This window comes from Setaria viridis, chromosome 9 (assembly GCF_005286985.2).
Source record: "Setaria viridis chromosome 9, Setaria_viridis_v4.0, whole genome shotgun sequence".
NCBI lineage: Eukaryota > Viridiplantae > Streptophyta > Magnoliopsida > Poales > Poaceae > Setaria > Setaria viridis.
Window position 1 is genome coordinate 52,431,671 of NC_048271.2, and position 19,649 is coordinate 52,451,319.

A 19,649-nucleotide genomic window follows, 5' to 3' on the forward strand; every position below is an offset into this window, starting at 1 on the left:
TTTGTGTGTTTGTATTGCTCTATACGTTCTTATGTTCTACATATGTTACGGTCCATTTGTCATGCATGTATGGAATAAATCATGTGCTATGAATAAAATATATGGACTTGATTGAAGAAATTCTTCTTGTGTTGTGCACTGCGTGACGAACAGTAGGATCTGTACGGAAGGGATGGGACATAAACTGAGTTTGGGATGACTGGATGAGTGCCAATATTCTTAATGTTTTAATTTGTGTGTTTCCGCTGATCTGGTGACGGCGGAGCGCACGTTAAACATATATGGAGATAATCGACATAAATCGCCATGTATCACATGACATGACATTTAATTTCCTTTAGGAAAAGGCTCTACATGGCAATAGTTGGGAACTTTCATGTGTTCACTGTACGATCGTCAGCCTTCAACTTCCAGCCACCTAGCTAGTACGTACATTAGCCCCACATAATACGTAAGTACTAGTACTTTGTTAAATGTTGAGTACCCCTCCTATTGTAAATCTGATTGTAACTGCAGTGTTAGTAATGCCGATATTATCCTGCTGCATACTTCGTACTACTTACACTCGAATACTATCTATGTGGTCGACATGTTAAACAACAAGCCAGCAAACTACTACGAACTCCTACTATATATACCCTGCATCGTTTACGGAAATGGGCGCACAAACACAGTGCCGTACCGTAAGGTGCGGGCGTTTATACGTAGTTGCCAGACGCGACGCACAATGATAATCGGTCCAAGCTAATTTCCCGTCGCCAACCCTGACGTGATCACCCAAATCAACCGGGACAAGACGTGTAACTAACTGGTATATGCAGTCATCGGCACGCACAATGCAGCTCGATCGCAACGTGTTAAACCGTGCATCGCTTTCGGGACTAGCCCCGCATACATACGGCTAGCTCAACGCATAGTGCGATTCCGTTACGCCTAATTATTGTTAGGCGTTGCATCGGCGCGCGCGCAACGCGTGATGGTGCAGCAGGAGCCGGCCGGGCCAACTCGCCCAATCGCCCGCCCCCCGGCCGCGCCGCGCGCCTAACAAAGCCGGGCCGGCGCGCGCCGCGTCTCGGCCACGGCCGGCCACGCGCTCGTCGGCGCCATCGCACACCCATCGTCTCACGCGGCACGGCGCGGGCTGGGGGCGCACGCGCACAGGCCAGGCCGCACCGGCGGGGAGCAGCGAAAGCCAAAGGATTCGTGTAGCCCGCGCGGCGCGTTCCGCGTGATCCGGGGCGAATCGCATCTATCTATCCGCGCTCGCGACGCGGCACGGCACGGGGCTGGCGGCAACCAACCGGAGAGGCGCGCCGGCGCGTAGGCCTGCGGGCGGGTGGAAATGGATTTTATGGAGCGGGTTCCGATACGTTACGTTAGAATGGATTAAAATGGATTTTAGTATCTAATGGGTTAGGACGTTAATGCGAGTTGAGGCGGGTTAGAAGTGTTTTTTCAGTTTGTATGGTTTAACATATAAGTTTAAGTTTCAGGTTTCGGCTCTTGATGTGGGATCCATATATAGATTTAGTCACAATATTTTGCACAAAATAGCGAACTGTCAAACTGATTCATCTCCAACAGATTTGATCAATTTCTCTAAAATTTTAAGGTGTGAATGTGAGGTTTTAGTTTTAGGATCCGGCTCTTAACGCGGGGCACATATATAAGTCCAGCCGCACTAATTTGCAAAATGTAGCGGATTGTCAAACTGATTTATCGCAATTTTAGTTTTAGGGTCTGGCTCTTAAGGCGGGGTCTACATGTAAGTCCAGCTGCACTACCTTGCACAAAGTAGTGGAGTGTCAAATTGATTCATGTGCAACAAATTTCAGTCGATTTCTCTAAACTTTTAAGGTGTGAACACAAGGTTTATATAAACTTATAGGTTCATATACCAAACCTATAAATTGTATCAATTGGTGAGGTGGATCGAGTTGGGTTTAGACAATAGAATTATGGAGCGGAGCGGGGTTATTACAGGTTGGGGCGAGTTTCAATTCATTGGCAGCCCTACCCGGCGCGCACGCGGACGTGACACGGGTAGTAAAGGAGGGAGGGGAGAGGCAGCTAGCAGCCGGGGATGGAAAGGAAAATCGCCGTGTCCTGCTTTTGGCTACGCTTTGATGGCTTTGCTGCCTCCTCGGAGGAGAAAGGAAAGCGTGTGCCCCCTAATGCGCGGGGGTTAGTTGCCAGGCGAGCTTCGTGTGAGCCCAGCGAAGGGAAGGAGCACGCGGCAGCGCAACTGGTGGCTGGTGATGAATCGGAGGGCTCGATCGGATCGTGACGCAACGCAACTTGGGGCCAACGGACAGTGCTAGTGCCTAGTGCACGAACTGATGTCACGCGGAGTTCAGTACTGCATCGGCTTTGCACGGGCAAGCTACTCCGATTTAAGAATCTACAGGACGGCCTGTTTTTGTTTTACCAGGAGTGCGTGATCGATCCATGGCGCATTTTGCACGACCCACCGAGTATGAATCCTCACCACATGTTGCACCAGAAAAAAAAACAAATATTTCTGTTGCTCAAAAGAGGGAGAGAAACTTCTTGTGATTCATGACGCGGCGAGCTTCTTGTGATTCATGTAAAGCGATAAAATAGGCGCCGTGCTCCGTGTGACCCAACCCGAGGCCACCCAGCTGTCTCACCGAAACGCAGTACCGTCTCACGAGGTATGAAACCAACAACAAGTGTGCACATCAAGCACGCCTGCGTGCGTCGTCGCCTCCAAAAGATCCAGATAGAAAATGCCGGACATATATTCTGACATCATATCCCGTGAAGCCGGGGGTAAAGCGGGGACGGCAACGTTCATGTGCCCCCGGTTCTGAGACTGATGGTCTCTGCTGGTTGGTGTGGTGTGAACTCGTGACCCGCGTAGCTGCAGCAGTAGAGAGCGCAGCGGAGCCCCATGGTTCCCGTAAAGCGCCACCCGGCCGGATAAAGGGACTGTTTGGTTGGTTTGAGTAAGCAACTTAAAGTTGCTTAAAAGTTGCTTATTTTTAGTCTAGCTGTTTGGATACCCTTGCTTATGAGATGGACATTGTTATATTTGCTCCTTGTGTTGCTACCCCTCCAATTTGCCTCTCACCCTTCTTCTTCCTGCACACGCCTGATCCCGGGGGCCGGCGGCGGGTGGCGGCGGGTCTGCGCGGGGGCGGGCGGCGGCCAGGAGCGGCGGCGGCAGGCGGGAGCGGCGGCGGGTGGCGCGACGGCTGGTGAGCTGGTCAGTGGTGATGGGGAGGGGAGAGAGAGGGGTAGGGTGCATTGAATGAGGGCAGGAGGTGTAAAGTGCACCTTTTAGTCCCCATAAGCAACCATAAGCAACCCAAGAGTTGCTTATTTACTTATAATAAGCAACCCTATAAACCAGAGTGATTGATTTCATAAGCAACTTATTTGATTATTTTAAGTTGCTTATGCATAATCAACTCAAACCAAACAGGTCCAAACGCGCGTTCCGACCTCCCCTCCGGCTGGCACACTGCCTGCTACCGAGACGGTGACATCAAAGTGTGATTTTGTTGGTGCCTTGGTGGGTTCGTAGCTTTCCTTTTTGAGAGAACTGTAATCAATGTTTGGTTGTACATTTTCTATAATTTTTTTCAAATATAAAAAAGTTTGACTTAAGATAACTCTAAAACAACTTATAGTTTGGAGGACTTAAGATAACTCCAAAATTATAACCAGTGTCTTGAAAAATCTAACCCCAAATCAAGTTTTGTTACTTATGGCACAATCACCCTGCAAGATCTGCCGTCAAGTCAGGACAGGATGCACAGGAGCCGTCCGATCATCAGCAGATCCGCAACCTCGGCGTTCCTCTATCCTCCAGCCAGGGAAACACGGGCCTCGCCCGCCGCTCCGCCGGCTCGTCGCTGTGCTCCGCCTCCGCTGCTGGGAGTCCAACTCCTCTTCCCCCCCTCTCCCCGTGATCTTGCCCGCTCCAAGCTCTAACTGCGTCCCCTGTACTAGGCCCACCGGCGGCGGGGGTGGGCTGGGCGTGGGGCCCTTGGATCGGTGACAAGCTCTTTTCGGTTCCAATCGCGGATCCGTAGGCCGACGGGGACGGCGATGGCGGCGTCGGCGGCGGGGAGGAGGAAGCGCGCGGCAGTAGTGGTGCTGGGCGACATCGGCCGCAGCCCGCGCATGCAGTACCACTCCCTCTCACTCGCCAACCAGGTAAACCCTCCTAAATCCACCATCTAGTTTTAGCTCTGTTCCCTTTGGAATGTTGGATTGGACGGGAGTGATCTCTCCAGCTTCATACGTGAGGTTGTTTCCGTTCCTCAAGACAAGTGGTATATGCATATTGTATTAGCCGTGAAAGATTTTGGAGCGACGGGGTGGGAGAAAGAGTATTTATAGTTACATATCCCTTGCTATTCAGAACATTAAGCATTCAATTCTAGTGCGGTAACATATGTTATCTTCCCCATTTTATCATCGTTGATCCTTTGTTCACCTTCTTCACAGGCTGGCATGGAAGTGGACATTGTTGCAAATGGAGGTACTGTTTTCTTCACAATTTCGTTTCACATTCAATAGTCTATTCGAATTCTGTAGTTGGAATCTATTTATGCTGGCCTCTGTTGTAGAGATCTGACATTGTGTAAATGAACAGGAAGTGATCCTCACCTGTCATTGAGAGAGAATCCATCAATTCACATCCATGAGATGGTATTGATGTTGGAGATTATTCTGCTGCCGTGCATTGTATTTTCTATTGCTGCATTAACTTGATTTTTTCTATCTTCAGAAAACAGTGAAGTTAACAGGAATTTCAAAGATATCTGGTGCCCTGGCACTTCTACTTAAAGCTGCTGTCCAGTTTGTTTTGCTGGTTTGGTTCCTTTGTTTTAAGATTCCTCGGCCTGATGTCCTTCTTGTTCAGGTTATTTTCAAATTCCTTATCTATGTGTATGAAAATACCACGGACACCATGCACAATCACTATCAATTTAAACATCACATCCACCCTTCATGCGAAGTAAACTTATGTCTTCATGCCTGGCTTAAGTTGGAGATCATGCTATGCAGTAATTATGCTGCCCTGTTTCTGACATTTTTCGCTGGCTATGCTTTGTGTAGTACATTTGTGAAGTTGTTTAATCCAACTCATACCTCTGTTGTTGCAGAAGATGCTCCTGTCTCATCTTCTAGCAGATTATATTGTAGTTTTGTACCATGAGGGATGTAGGTTTTAGTCGCCTAGAGTATTTTTTTTGTTTGATATTTACTTAATTTCCTTTTTGTTTGACATAGCCTCAAAGTTCTCAACTGCATGCTTTGTGATACAATGGGATACCTTATTCAGTTATCTGTTTATCTTTTCTCCAATAGAATCCACCCTCTGTTCCAACGCTTGCTGCTGTAAAACTGGCAAGCTGGCTAAGAGGTGCTAAATTTATTGTGGATTGGCATAACTTCGGATATACATTGCTGGGATTATCTCATGGCAGAAGTCACATTGTAGTCAAAATCTATTTCTGGTAATCCATCTTGCCCTGTTTGGTTGATCTGTTGTTAACATTAACATAGCATATTGAACATGGTGTTCTAGAAATTTGTTCCTGTACTTGAATATATGTGTTACTATAGTAATGTATTCTGTATTCTAGGTTTGAGAAGCACTTTGGACAGATGGCTGATGGCGCTCTTTGTGTTACAAAAGCAATGCAGCATGAGCTTGCCCAAAATTGGGGAATCAGGTTCAGTCAAACTTCAACATAGTTTTCCTTATATATACGAATGGCTTTTTTTTTTGTAATTTGTACTAACATAGTTTTCAATTCCAGAGCGACGGTTCTTTATGATCAATCTCCTGAATTTTTCCACCCTGCTTCGATGATGGAGAAACATGGGGTGAGCATCTATTTTGAGTTTTCTCCTCCTTGCCGTACCACATGTGACCTTAAGACACGTAATAGTTGTTTAGCAGGTTAGGGAATGCCATTTGTAGTGCTATGGGCAATGCTGATTGCATATCTGTGGGTATGTTTTTCCTCAATCAATCAGAGCATTTTTTATGTTTTAAGCTTATTTTTCTTTGGTTCATTTCGTGTTGCCTGATTGTATATTACAGAGAAAGAAGTGGAAGACATCAACACTAATGTCTTTATCAGTAAGATTGATGGTGAAATTGTTTTGAAGCCTAACAGACCCGCACTTGTCGTGAGCAGCACAAGCTGGTCCGTTCTCTTGAACTGTGCAGTCATTGCTATATTCTTCTTTATGTTCTCTGCATGTGATTATCAAATGGATAGTTCAAATATGAGAAAGGCTAAATCTTTACCACATTTGTTTATAGGACACCGGACGAAGATTTCAGCATACTTCTGGAAGCAGCACTGATGTATGATAGGCGTGTTGCTGCAACTTTAGGTGAAGATGATTCAATGGATGAGGGGCAACTTTGGACTGATATCAAGAAGGGAAAGCAATTTGTCTACCCAAGATTACTGTTCATTATCACTGGTATAATCCATTCTACTATGAACTTGAATAACCAAAGTTTATGCATTGTTTGATTTTCCATGTTTTACAATTTTCTAGGTAAAGGACCTGATAGGAAGAAATATGAGAATCAGATAAAAAGGTTGAAGTTGCGACGTGTTGCCTTCCGGACGATGTGGCTCGCAATAGAGGACTACCCTCTATTGCTTGGTATGCCAGCTGTTACAGCCTACCACAACCTGAAGGCATTCTAAGCATTTAAGACTTGACATTTTTAATATTGCAGGGTCAGCTGATCTAGGAGTATCGTTGCATACATCTTCGTCAGGGCTGGACCTACCTATGAAGGTTACTCTTAAATACTTGTTTTAGCTAAAAGGATGAAGAGTTTTTGTTAGCCTGATTATAACCTGAGTGTTTTAGGTGGTTGATATGTTTGGATGTGGATTGCCAGTTTGTGCTGCTTCTTTCTCCTGGTAACCCAGTTCTTAGTTATTTGATTTGCAAATTTTGCTTTGAATAGTTTTCAGTTTTTCACTGAAGCATTAAGCTTCCTGTTCTGTTTGCAGCATCGAGGAGCTTGTAAAAGTAAACAAAAATGGTCTTCTTTTCTCAACATCTTCGGAGCTTGCCGATGAACTTATGGTCAGGATCACTTGCATTTATAAGTTTTCATGTCATTTCACTGAATGATTGCTTTAACTTGTGTGGAATATGAATTTATGACAACTTACTCTTTTCTTAAGAAAAAGTAGGACCATATTTGCATGACTTATATTTTGTCATCAAAGCTGATGCTAATGTTTGCGGTTTTGAAACAATGCAGATGCTCTTTAAGGGGTTTCCAGAAGAATGCGTTGCCTTGAAATCCCTCAAAGAAGGTGCCATGGATACAGCATCATCTTCGAAATGGTCAACAGAATGGGAAACTAGCGCACTACCTTTGGTGAACCAGGCAAGTGCTCAAACATCGCTTACTAGATTTGTGGTGTACACTCATCAACTTAGTCCTTATCTTATTTCATATCCAAATTTGCAGGTCTGTGGATGAGATGCCAGATGTGTGCTAACATAGTATAAAAAAGACAGTTGTTTGATTCCAGAAAAACAGATATAGGTGCACCAGAGGTGCGCTAAAAGGGTACTCTTTGCTTTCAGCAGCTGCTGCCAGGATGAGTTGCTACGATGTGCATCTCCATAGCAAATCTAATTCAGTGACCATGTATTTGGTCAATTTTAGAGCTAAAAAGCTCTTTCCGTTTTAGACTGGAAAAATGTACTCTTTGCTGAGCACGTGACTAAATTGTTTCGGGATGTATATTACAATAGATTGTTTGATACTGTACCATATTGGAATATCTCTAGCCTGTTCCATGATACAAGCAAAAACATAGAAAACCGTATTGTTTTCCTTGCGTTGAAGGCCATCTGGTAAGATCATTTGCAGGCAGGCTTGTACCAAACAAAATTGTACAAGGAACCGGTTCTCTCCTCTATGCTTCCATCCTGGAAGTTCAGATCTCTAACACGATGTCTGGAGAATCGAAAGGATATGTCAGTGTTTCCTTGCAAACCCTGCTACAAACATTCTCCTTTTATATCAAAAGAACTTACACTCTGAATCTGTTCTGATCCATTTGCCCGCTTCATCCTCGACCTCCGCCTCGCCTTTCCGGCCCATCTGGACTGCTCGATCATCCCTCATTACAGGATTGTTGAACGACGAGCTCTGAGGGTGCGCGTTCTTGAGGAGCAATCCCCAGATAATCTGTCAAACACGAAAACCATACATGAGTAACTCTGAATCCTGAATCAATTCGGTCGGTTCTGAATGCCCAGAGAATTTGAACTCCATAGCACCTCGTTAAAATTTTTTCTTAAAAAAAGAAGAAGCACCTCGTTAAATCTCGTTTGTGGTACAGTTTCCCTGAAGCTCGGCCTGGGCAGGAAACCACCGAGGGTTCTTCTTGTAAGTTTCCTAAACGATCTCTGCCGAACAATGCCTCCATTCTTGGAACTGGAAGAGCAGCTCAGAAGCCTCTCGAGTTGCAGGTGATGTACCCTGCCCAGTTCGTCTGCTGTGTCGGCTCCTCTGGCTCTGACGAGCGATTTCAGCTCCTCCTGCAGCTTGTTGAGTTCGTCAAAACGTCCACAGCTTTTCAGTCTGTGCCCTTCCTTCATCCCGAAAGTCCCGATCGACAGCATTGCTGCACTCCAGCCGTCGTTGAGCTTGTCGGTCTGAGGAAGGCCACTGGAGGTATCAGCAGCTGCAAGACAGGGGAGTGTAAGTGTGAGTTTCAGCTGTACTGAACTTGAAAGAATGCTGTTTCAGACTTCCAGCTTATTAGATACGCTGAAACTCAGGAACTTTTTTGTTTTCCTCTTTTGGAGACTGAAATTACAGCCCTCAGTTCCTCGCTGCCATCGCAGCCTGTCACTTACGCCGAGCCGAGTCTGCGCTGAACTCCGATTTCCTTCTGCTGCGATGCGATCCATGAAGCTTGGTCTGCATCCAGTTGAGAACCTGCACCAGCAGCAGCCAGAATTTACACCCATCATCCAGCCATAAGAGAAGTTCAGATGAAACAGAGAATGAACGCGTACCCCCATGATTACTACTGCCCTCTACCCCTCTTGTACAAGAAGGCGGAAGCTTGGAGAAATGTAGGTGAATGAGCTTGATAGCAGGCGCATGAATGATGCAGGTGTATATATAGGGGCACGAACTTTGCTCAGAGCTCAGGAAAATCTGGTTAAGGACTGCACCTGCACCTCAGCAGAAGCTCATGGCCAGTGATGTGTCCAGCAAACTGGGAGCAATTTTGTAGCCCATCCGCACACATTCCCAACTTTGACTCCATTGGAAGCAAACGCTTGCATCGAGGAAGATCTATCCCGTTTAATGGAAACTTGATATTAGCCAGAAAAGTAGATGGACGGATGCGTAGAGAGTCGAGCAAAAAAAGATAGATCCCATGCGTTTTCGAAGTCTGCAAGGAACATTGGCGTGTGACAAACTTGGCCGCAGGTTTTGTGAAGCTCCCTGCAGCCATATTTTGTGTTATCGATGCGTCGATGGAGGCATGGAGCTCTCTCCAAGTGTCCTCCGGTTGTCGGCAAGTAGCAGGAGGTCAGCATGACTCACTGTCAAGTTGCAAGAACTGTAAACTCATCCTGTCACTGCATGTTGATTCTGTTGAAATATAAAATCGCCCTGCTCTGCTAGTCAGAAATCGCCACTGGTAAAGAAAAAAGAAAAAAATTCAGGCGCCACCGACAAATTTGAGCCGTTGCATAAATGGAAGTTGCAAGCCATAACTGAAACTGAAACTCTGAAAGTTAAACAGACTGGACGTTCTGCTGCCAGAACTGCAGGATTCTCCTCAACAATTGATTATGCCTACTGTTAAGGACTTAAGACTACTGTCAAGAATCGAAGGCCCGTTTCGATCACAGGCGCTAAACACAAGTGGGAAGATGATTTGTCTTCCCTGCACGTTAATGTGCTGATCGTTCGTCGTCCGGGTGCATCCAAAAGAGCCGTCGAAAAACCCAGAGCTCGCGGTATATCGAACTGGTTGGGCTGGCTCGATTCCAGCTCGGCTTGGCTCGTTGGGCCTCGGCCTTGACAGCCCTGGCTATTATTGGCCCATTCCGAGCCGAACGGGCTGGTGCGAAGGGGCCCACGCTATCGTCCGGGTCGGGTCTGGGTTGGACCCGAACGGGCTCTCTTCTTCTTGCGGAATAAGAAGAGCGAGCCGCCGGGCGGCGTATAGTCGTGTACCCGAAGAAGGTCCCAAGAGAGAGCAGCACATAAAAGCACACCCTCGCCGCTCACCACACCCAGCTCCGGCGAGATCTTCCGGCGGCCGGCGAGATGAGCCGCGGCACGGGCGCGGGCTACGACCGCCACATCACCATCTTCTCCCCCGAGGGCCGCCTCTACCAAGTCGGTGCGTGACCCCAAAACCCTAGCTCCTTCTTTTTCTTTATACTTGCTTAGATCTGGGGGGAACTCGTGGGAGTTCGACGGCGCCTGAGCTGTGTCGTTCGGTTTGCGCAGAGTACGCGTTCAAGGCGGTGAAGTCGGCGGGGGTCACGTCGATCGGCGTCCGCGGCGCGGACTCCGTCTGCGTCGTCACCCAGAAGAAAGTGCCGGTGAGTTGTTAAGCGACGCTAGCCTCGATCGATCGGGGCTTTGCGCCTGATCCTGTCGTTTCTATACCCTGATGCGCGGTTCTGCACTGAAAAAGATTGCAGCTCTCTGCGGACTCGGTTGGATTGATTGTTTCATGTGGCCTGACCCTAACTTCTTATGTGTGCAGGATAAGTTGCTGGATCAGACGAGCGTGACCCACCTGTTCCCAATCACCAAGTACATCGGATTGCTTGCCACTGGCCTTACAGGTATGGTTATTGTGCTCTGGTGCACATCATTACTTGGTTAGTAGTGCTGTTAGGTGCGGAATTTATTTTGATGCCGTCAGCAATGAAAAGTTGCCCTAAGTTCATCGAATCGTGGGGGTTCTAGATATCAATTTTGTGACAAGCCAGTGGAGCTTGGCTGTTAATATTGCTGTCTCTAAATAGATAGGTCAGCATAAGTTGGATTTATAATTTGCTTATCCATGTTTTTTGTTTTATTAAATTAAGCTGCATCTCTGGGAGTTCATTGTCAAAATTACAGTTATTTTTAGCCGCATTATGATCATATGGCTGAAGCTCCAATTTAGGAGTTTAAGGCTTTTTAATTGCATATACAACTGCTAATTTGAAACTTTAGGCTAGAGTGTGTGTTATGATTTTGTGAGGTTCAGTCACTTGTAAATGTGGAAACAATTGATTTCATGCCACATCTGTTTATCCTTAGCAATTTTGTAAAGCAATGGTCTTCTGCAAAATCTCAATTAATCTGTTACTGTGTATTTCACCTTAAGGACACTCATCTAGTTACTCAGAGCACTGGTTACCACCTTGCTGCTTTCGCATGTTGCCCTGTTTAATAGTAATAGAACACATTTTTTTTATCTGACTGATAGTGCAATTTGTTGTTTTATTCCCAGCTGACGCAAGGTCATTGGTTTACCAAGCAAGGAACGAAGCAGCTGAGTTTCGTTTCAAATGGGGTTATGAGATGCCTGTAGATGTGTTAGCAAAATGGTACTGGGCTTTCCTTATTCAAGCTCGTGCTTTGTGCAGCAGTAGCTATAAGCCAACATTATTTATCTGATTTTTCAGGATTGCTGACAAAGCACAAGTTTACACGCAGCATGCCTACATGAGACCCCTTGGAGTAGGTTAGTATCATCACACAATACATGCTTGCTATTCCATCAAGCTTTTGTCATTCTACTATATAGTGTTCTAGTGTTCAGTCAGCTTATGGCTTGCCCATCATGTTCATTTTCTTTTGCTACATTCTTCAGTTGCTATGGTCTTGGGCTATGACGAAGAGAAAAATGCTCAACTCTTCAAGTGCGACCCTGCTGGTCACTTTTTTGGGCATAAGGTATATGGGTTTTTTGCTACACTGCCTTGCATTTGTTTCTTAATAATGAATATTGCTGAATGTCGAGTTACCTTGTCTCTACTGGATATTTATTAACAATTAATCAATATGCTGACATTTTCTTTCAGGCAACTAGTGCAGGCCTCAAGGAGCAGGAAGCAATAAATTTTCTGGAGAAGAAAATGAAAGATGATCCACAATTCACCTATGACGAAACTGTTCAGGTAATGTTGAACAAAGCGTTCTTTTTTTGTTTAAAAATATTATACATGCTGCAACCAATTGTCCAAACAACTAATTGTACGGACATTAGCATGCACTTAAGAGTTGTAAATAAGGCTGGACAAAAAACTCAAAGCTCGCTAGCTCGCTCGACTCGGCTCGGCTCGTTGGGAATTTTTAACGAGCTGAGCCAAGATTTTAGCTCGGTACCTATAACAAGCCAACTCGAGCCTGCTCGCGAGCTACTCGCGAGCCAAAATGAGCTAGAGTTTGTAATGGCCCAATAAGAAAATAGCAGCGACATAGGCCCACGAAACACCCCACAGCCCAGCCCAACTCGTCCATGGTATATTATGATGCCCTCAACTCCTCAAACCCTACACGCACAATCCTCTCTCCTCACCTCTCTCTGCTGGGCGCGTGCGGCGGCAACGGCCGCTCGTCCTCGCCCTGTCCACGGTCTGCCCCCAAGAGCGCCAAGGCCCTCCCTCTCTCCCATGACCCTCTCTTGCTCCGGTTGGCCCAGTCCAATTTTTCTTTTTCTTTTATTTCCCTGCTTCTCTCTTTCTTTTACTTTTGTGGCCGTGGGAACACACGAACAGCTCAATTACCGGGAGCTGCAGCTTGCAGGGAATCGGAGGCCAAGGATCCAGTGAACCTAGACTGATTTGCGTTGGAATTTTCGGGGATTAGCAAACATTTCGGATTTGATTCTTTTCCAATATCTGTTGTTGTTTGGATTGACTATTGACAATCTATACTAAATATACAGACGATTCTAATTTGATTTTGCGTTGTTGCTGAAATGCTGGTGCTTATACTTGCTTGGCCTGGAGATGTGCGCTCCTATGTTATCGAGCTGGCTCACGAGCCAAACGAGCCAGCTCGAGCTGGCAAACGAGCCGAGCCGAGCCTGACCGCCAGCTCGTTATCTTAATGAGCCAGCTCAAGCTGAGCTGAGCCGAGCCGAGCTGGCTCGATATCCAACCCTATCTGTAAATATAGCCAATTGTTCCACAGCGCGGTTGTATATTGAGCTGGTAATGCAGCTCATTGATGTAGCTGTGCTATAGTTTCTGAAGCTACATGCTATTGATACTTCATTCTTCAGTTGCTTGTCAATCCAGCCCCCCTGTTGTTCGCTTTTCTGTTTTCAAACTATCATGTAGAAGTTGATGTGGTGATTCTTTGCTAACTTATGTCCTATGTTTTTTTAGATTGCAATCTCTGCGTTGCAATCAGTTCTCCAGGAAGATTTCAAGGCCACTGAGATCGAGGTTGGTGTTGTGAGAAAAGAAGACCGTGTTTTCAGAGCGCTCACAACAGAGGAGATCGATCAGCACCTGACGGCCATTAGTGAACGGGACTGAGCTGCCATATGTTGGACATGTCAGTCACACCGCGACGTGCCATTGTGCTTCGATACTGTCATTTCATTTCATAGCCAGGAAAGGAACACTGAGTGGACCATTTTATGTCTAACACTGAAAACAAGCCCCTCCCAAATGTACTCGTTGCTTCATCTTTCTATGTGGTTGAATTTGCAATGGTTTGATTATGCTTTTCTAATAGCGTGCCTGAACGTTGATTATTTGGTACGTACTGAACGCGTTTATAGCTTTTAGTCCCATGTATTCAGAAAAACTCGTTTTGCTTGTAGCCCTGATGGCGAAACAAGCAGTGCTCTCCTCAATATTTGTTCTTCCAGCCAAAGGATCTTCTCCGGCATGACATTTTATAGTACTCCAATTAGTTCAATCCTAGTTCCTAGATGCAACAAAATAGCACATGCTCTTGCCACCTCATGTTCAGGACAGTCTACCGCATTGTATTCAGATGATGGTTGCTGACGATTTTGCAACATTGGAGGTTTAGTGGATTTGTTTTTCAGTTAAAAAAAAGTAGTGAGACAACGGTAGATATGACCTCCCGTCTCCCGATAAGCATCACAGGCAGACAGATCATGAGCATACCGCACGCTATGCATCCAAGATTTTGGGGTTGAAACGATTGTGAACGAACATATCCCCTAACTCCGCAAATTTTACCGCAAATTTTACGATGTATACATTTGCTGACAAAAAGCCTGATATACGAATATTACAGGAGCTATCTTAACGCTTCTATTCTGCTAGCCACCTCTGCCATATACAAAAGTACAAGTCAAACTTTTTTTTTCCCTTTTCATCAGATCCTGTTCGCGAACATCACCTAGACCTTCCCGTCCCGTTTCATCACTGCAGCAGGACACGGAAGAGGCCTGGCTGCGCCTGCGTGTAGTGTAGGCCGTGCTCCAGGAGGTACTGCTCCACGGCAGCGTTCAGCCTCGCTGGGGTGCGGGCGCTTGATATGATGATGGCCTGGAACCGGCGACCGGTGGACCGCACGATCTTCCTCCGGTTGTTGAGCTCGTAGTTGAGGACGTGTAGCGCCTCACTGACGTGAAGGCCGCACAGGTCAATTGGGGGGTTTTGCTCCTGGATGAGGCCTTGCAGCTCTGGCATCTGGAACCTGGTGGGAACACAGGAAATTGATTACTATAAATGCAGTACTAAACATCTTGAGCTGATCGACTACGGAAGTTCACATGTGTTGAAGTCCTGTTGTAGTTGAAGATAGCATGCTTGATCCATTTATAAAACATGACATAGAATGGCAATTAGCATGGACACTGTTTATACAGTTTTAAAGGAAGTCACTATCCAATAACTGCAAAAGGCTCGGCCAGTGAGCTACTCCCTCCATTCCAAATTGTAAGTCGTCTTGGTTTTTCTAGATCTATAGGTTTTGCTATGCATCTAGATGTCTAGATACATAGGAAAAACTATGTATCTAGAAAACCAAAAACGATTTACAATTTGAAATGGAGGGAGTATTATGTATGAAAGTTGCAATGTCATACACATTTTAACAAATTTAATAGTGAACAGGCAGCTATCCTTACCCTAATGACATGAATAAAAAAACAGAGTGAAACTTACATCCAAATAGATACTGTGCATACGGATCTTTTAATCATCACTGGTGATTGGGACTGAGAACTACATGTTCAGTTGTGTACCCAAGAAGCCTACCTAATTCAGTTTTTGGAAGTCCACAGAAAAGCATTATAGATGTGTTCAAAGCACATGCACTGCATTCTTTTGAAGATATATGTGCCTACACCGTATATTTAATTATATAGATGCCATCAACTAAAAATTTTATAGCTGACCTTTGTCGATATGATGTTTCTCTAGCCTTCTCCTGAGCCAACCTGCTTTGCATATTGTATAGCTCCTTCAACGTCAGATCCTTTGCTAATGGGTTGTTGCCAGTCAGAAAAGCCTGCCTATCCTGCTAAAATTTTAATCACATAGAGAAAAGTTCTCACTGGTCGGTAAGCCACTAGATTGAACATCAGTCTACATATGTGAACCTAGAATTGTTCTACCTCCATAAAAAACAATGTAATGTCCATACCAAGTTAGTCCAAAAAAGTAGCTGCAAACCACATTGCAAGGTAACCTCATATTGTCTAAAGTCAATGCAAGGTAACATTATTTATAATTGTTTTTTTTTAAAAGTGAACAATACTGGTAGTCGATTGTTCTACTTAGCACAAACAACTATTCAACTCTAGTTGTCCCGCAATTCCAAAATTTACCATGTGGCAAAACATATCACCTTTTTCAGCAGTATAACCATTTTTAGGTGGAAAAGTGGGACTGATCATAATTGAACTGAGAATCTGTGAAATACTAAGGCAACTAAATTTCAATGTTAAACACTATGCAGGACTGTTCCAGATTTTCTTGACGGAACTGTTCCGGATGATAGCGTGCATTCTCTTACAAGTCATATTAAAAATAGCATGCACAAAAAAAATTTTGCTTGAAATATTCTATTAGTGTAGTATGTCACAGTGGCTTATCTACCTGTTCCAGAAATGCATGCCGCAGGCTTGCAAGATCATGAACTTCATCCTTTGGTTCCAAATATGCGCTTGCTGTCATCACAAACAAGTTTAAATCATAAGGCAAATATGCAAGCCATGTGATTTGGTAACGGTTCATAAAAAGCATATTGTAATTCGAGAGCACTACCCGCAGCATCATTTTCAAGCCAAGCTGGTCCTGTCTGAATTCCAGCTATGTTTTGTAGGGTATTGGTTGAGATCATATCATGATGACCATTATACGAGCCACCCAACAACTGAGAACCTCTGCTTGAACCAAAACCAGAAATAGGCACATTAGCCGTCTTGTACCTTCCTCTAGGAGCATCCAGGGATACATGTTCACGTCCAGTTGAGGGTGAAACAACATCTTCTGTGAGTATAGCTGAATGAGATCTATATGGACTGTTTGGCAGGCCAAAAGCTTCTTTATTATAGTTCCCAAGACCATTTTGGCCATATGATGCTGGTGATGGAGGACTTGAATGTCCAAATGACAGTGACCTGAGGTTCTGACTGAGACGTCCATCAACTTTATTCTGCTATTAATGATACAATAATACTTAGCGAATATTTGATGGAGATTTCGTACAGTAAACACAGGTAATAGCCATTTCCACGAAGCATGCTCAAAGGTAGAATAATATACATCAGCAAAAAGGCATATGCAATTTTGTTAGCAGAAGATCAAAACAAGAGTCGTCCTGTTATTATATCGAGTCACAATGAAGAGTTCCGTCGAGAGATCAAGAGTGGGGATATAATGACAGACAGCTCTCGGACCGGTTTGAGAAAAAGAAGAGAGAGATCAAGGAGGGAGAAGATGTTCTGTTCCTCCTAGGATATAACCAATTTGCCACATTCAAACTACTAGTGCCACTACACCTAAACATAGATCTAACAGCATGATACATGAATTGTCAGTCCATATCTATGATTGATCTGCTCTAAAAAGAATCAGTTTATGTTGTTCTTCGAACACTAAATGAATCTTAAGTGATGTTTCCAGAATTCAGATCTAATCAACCAAGATAAAATAGGTTACTGGACCCATAAGTGATACATTAGTTGCACATAGATAGTAAATTTGTTGGCGATATGATGTTACTGAACAAGAGATATGCAAGTATGCAACTTTTGAACCGAGCAGCCTGGGACAAACAGTATAGTGGATAAATTAAGGCACTTAAGACAGAATGACTTGAGAATTGAGACAAACAGCATAGTGGATAAATGAAGACACTTAAAGACAGAGCAACTGACCTCCAGGTGACTCATGATATCCATAGTTGAGCTTAAGCTGCGCTTGCTTCCATGATACGCATCAGTAATGTTGTGCAATGAAGCTCCTGATATTGCAAGTAAAAACCTTAGGTTTAAAGGACCACCTTCATGAAAGAAAAGTTCAGAAATCGTTACCATACCAATGCTAGAATCTCCATTGTAGTGACCAGCATCCCTTCTGCTTGAGTTATACTGTCCCCCATTCCTTACTGTCTTAACCCATGGAGCAGCAGTTGGACTCATGGAACCTGCAGTTGGACTCATAATTGTAGCCTGAGAACGCTCGTCCAGATAAGCTGGGCCAGAAAACTCAATCTTTGGACGTGTACCCAGTCTGTCCCTGATAAAAGGGGATGCACGGTGCTGCATGCTCAGTGTCTGGTTTGGAGAAAACATTGACGCACCAATACCGTCATTTATAGACAGGCCTGTGAGTGTAAGACTGTCAGGTCCAGAAGTCTCATCTTGTCCCAGGACTTTGAAATCAGGGGTGATGTCATCAGGGAGCTGCTGTTGCCAATACTGATGCGCTTCTTCATCAGAATTACTCCGTATAATGGACTCTGGCTGGTCTGTGCTAGTTTCTTTAGATGGCCCTGAGACAACCAAAGCTGCATCTGATCTCCTGGAGGCGTCATTGACAGTTCTAAGGGATGAAGGAACAAATTCCTCTGCATTTGGATTCAATGCAGTGCCCTTGTTTAGCATACTCAGTTTCTTATCTTCTGTGGACATGCTGTTGGGAAAGTGCCTATTAGATAGAATTATGCAAAGGTAGGAAAAGTTAGATTTCTCCACATAGAAAATTAGCAGGAGCACAAGCTGTTTCAAAAAATAAAGCAAATGGCTTTCACCACAATACATTCAAGCGGAATTAACTAATAAACTAAAGAACTCGAAAGCTCAAAATCACTGCCTTCCTAAGGCCGTGCTACCATGGGCACTACATCCTTCAGCATAACTGAACCATAAAGTCAAAGGAAATAACTGTCAGATAAACCATAAACCCAAATCAGAAAGAAGCAGGGATAGTAGGAATGTGAGGATAGGGTCCATGTCAAACAGAATTTGACTTTACGACACCATTGGAAAAAGTATATCGCAAAGACTGAGATTTGTGCATAAGAAATTGGACACAAGATACCAGCCATACACAAAGCAAAGAAACTATGCTGCCAGGCTGAACATCCCTGATCACTCCAGATGGATTTGTTTTCGAACAAGCACAAGCATGGTTCATATTTGACATTTCAGTAAACAAAGGTAGCAGATCAAGAACTATTACTGCCTCAGGGATCCAATTATGAGCAAATGCGTTTTGTTCTACCACTAGTATATTGGATATCAAGTACAATCAAAAGGATGTTCTATTTAAGCATGAAATGTTTAGAAATGTAATATTCTGATCACAAAACAACCCCACGAAAGAAGAAAACATGTGCCGCCAAACTCCTCAATGTTGTCTGTTGACTAAGCAGAAGGATCCAACAATCATCACCGTGTATCAAACGATAATTGAACTATTGAAGTATATGCCCACCACTGCTGTAATCAAAAAGCATTCAGCACCAGCTACTACATCCATTAACCATCCATAAGCAAAATAACATGATGAATCGGAAATTTGAAAGAGAACGGAACATCCAAAACCAGCATCTTTTACTAAATATAAAAGCTAGCACAGGTGTGACCCAAGAGGAACACCTACCGAAGCAGGGGCAGACTTCACGTGACCCCCTAAATTGTGGAAAACAAACTGCACCCACACCTTGATTGGGTACCAAGAAAGCAAGAAGTCCCACAGTGATTTTGCCGCTCAAGGAGAAGAACAAGAACCTAGACAGACGACGGATTGATGGATTGGATTAGCTGGATACCACGCAGAACGCAAATCTACGACTAACTGGATGAACCGGAAGAAGGATTTTAGGGTTCGGTTGCGAACAAAGCCCGCTTGTACTGGGGAATCCGTCGAAGCAAGCTCGGATATGATTGCTTACCAAGACGAAAGCGAAGCTAATCCCCACCCGGAGGGATCTCCACCCCAGTAGGCCGAGAGAGGAGCGGCGGCCCGGCGGCAGTAGTGGACTGAGGATCGGGCGGAGGGAGAGGGAGAAGGGGGCCGGCGGCGCTGCGCTCGGCGGCGTAGCGTATAGCGGCGTGTGCGTGGAGTGAGTGCGGAGGCGGATTGCAGCCACACGTTGACACTTCACCTGTTGCCTTCGCCCTACGCCCACT

General features: G+C 44.9%; 4 protein-coding genes across 8 annotated transcripts; 2 read left to right on the top strand and 2 right to left on the bottom strand.

Moving 5' to 3' along the window:
- Positions 1-3,770: 3,770 nt before the first annotated feature.
- Positions 3,771-7,870, top strand: LOC117840629 (UDP-glycosyltransferase TURAN). The gene is made up of 16 exons (XM_034721146.2): positions 3,771-4,185; positions 4,480-4,513; positions 4,628-4,683; positions 4,763-4,897; positions 5,347-5,495; positions 5,625-5,714; positions 5,802-5,868; positions 5,934-5,997; positions 6,089-6,194; positions 6,314-6,480; positions 6,559-6,669; positions 6,746-6,807; positions 6,883-6,935; positions 7,029-7,104; positions 7,286-7,414; positions 7,499-7,870. The coding sequence occupies exons 1-16, from the start codon at positions 4,078-4,080 to the stop codon at positions 7,508-7,510; spliced, it is 1,419 nt and encodes a 472-aa protein (XP_034577037.1). The 5' UTR covers positions 3,771-4,077; the 3' UTR covers positions 7,511-7,870.
- On the bottom strand, positions 7,856-9,582 carry LOC117840630 (protein NEGATIVE GRAVITROPIC RESPONSE OF ROOTS). The gene is made up of 3 exons (XM_072291051.1): positions 8,356-9,582; positions 8,074-8,227; positions 7,856-7,993 (listed from the first exon to the last, which is right to left on the bottom strand). Exons 1-3 carry the CDS (start codon positions 8,662-8,664, stop codon positions 7,974-7,976), a joined length of 483 nt encoding a protein of 160 aa, XP_072147152.1. The 5' UTR covers positions 8,665-9,582; the 3' UTR covers positions 7,856-7,973.
- Positions 9,583-10,228: 646 nt separating this feature from the next.
- LOC117837083 (proteasome subunit alpha type-6) lies at positions 10,229-13,759 on the top strand. The gene is made up of 8 exons (XM_034716657.1): positions 10,229-10,412; positions 10,523-10,617; positions 10,785-10,866; positions 11,523-11,619; positions 11,698-11,756; positions 11,886-11,968; positions 12,097-12,192; positions 13,408-13,759. Exons 1-8 carry the CDS (start codon positions 10,337-10,339, stop codon positions 13,558-13,560), a joined length of 741 nt encoding a protein of 246 aa, XP_034572548.1. The 5' UTR covers positions 10,229-10,336; the 3' UTR covers positions 13,561-13,759.
- A 395-nt stretch (positions 13,760-14,154) lies between these two features.
- Positions 14,155-19,649, bottom strand: LOC117837082 (polyadenylate-binding protein-interacting protein 7). Of its 5 annotated transcripts, none has more exons than XM_034716655.2 (8): positions 19,412-19,649; positions 19,120-19,247; positions 17,552-18,162; positions 17,391-17,476; positions 16,276-16,669; positions 16,108-16,178; positions 15,405-15,526; positions 14,155-14,701 (listed from the first exon to the last, which is right to left on the bottom strand). In XM_034716655.2, the coding sequence occupies exons 3-8, from the start codon at positions 18,144-18,146 to the stop codon at positions 14,425-14,427; spliced, it is 1,545 nt and encodes a 514-aa protein (XP_034572546.1). In that variant the 5' UTR covers positions 18,147-18,162; positions 19,120-19,247; positions 19,412-19,649; the 3' UTR covers positions 14,155-14,424. The 5 variants fall into 5 exon arrangements, with proteins under 5 accessions (XP_034572546.1, XP_034572543.1, XP_034572547.1 ...); XM_034716652.2 differs by having other exon boundaries at positions 15,405-15,529; XM_034716656.2 differs by having other exon boundaries at positions 16,276-16,666; positions 19,412-19,647.

Bases quoted from the DNA above. Each gene is read 5' to 3' on its own strand.
- LOC117840630 (XM_072291051.1), bottom strand. From the start codon at position 8,664: ATGCTGTCGATCGGGACTTTCGGGATGAAGGAAGGGCACAGACTGAAA. The intron at 8,228-8,355 runs GTGCTTCTTCTT...CGTGTTTGACAG, and splicing joins CACAAACGAGATTTAACGAG to ATTATCTGGGGATTGCTCCT. The intron at 7,994-8,073 runs GTAAGTTCTTTT...TCGATTCTCCAG, and splicing joins GATCAGAACAGATTCAGAGT to ACATCGTGTTAGAGATCTGA.
- LOC117840629 (XM_034721146.2), top strand. From the start codon at position 4,078: ATGGCGGCGTCGGCGGCGGGGAGGAGGAAGCGCGCGGCAGTAGTGGTG. The intron at 4,898-5,346 runs GTTATTTTCAAA...TTTCTCCAATAG, and splicing joins CTGATGTCCTTCTTGTTCAG to AATCCACCCTCTGTTCCAAC. The intron at 7,105-7,285 runs GTCAGGATCACT...GAAACAATGCAG, and splicing joins AGCTTGCCGATGAACTTATG to ATGCTCTTTAAGGGGTTTCC.
- LOC117837083 (XM_034716657.1), top strand. From the start codon at position 10,337: ATGAGCCGCGGCACGGGCGCGGGCTACGACCGCCACATCACCATCTTC. The intron at 11,757-11,885 runs GTTAGTATCATC...TACATTCTTCAG, and splicing joins CATGAGACCCCTTGGAGTAG to TTGCTATGGTCTTGGGCTAT. The intron at 12,193-13,407 runs GTAATGTTGAAC...ATGTTTTTTTAG, and splicing joins CCTATGACGAAACTGTTCAG to ATTGCAATCTCTGCGTTGCA.
- LOC117837082 (XM_034716653.2), bottom strand. From the start codon at position 18,146: ATGTCCACAGAAGATAAGAAACTGAGTATGCTAAACAAGGGCACTGCA. The intron at 17,477-17,551 runs GTATGGTAACGA...TTGCAATATCAG, and splicing joins CAATGGAGATTCTAGCATTG to GAGCTTCATTGCACAACATT. The intron at 16,670-17,390 runs GTCAGTTGCTCT...TATCATTAATAG, and splicing joins ATATCATGAGTCACCTGGAG to CAGAATAAAGTTGATGGACG.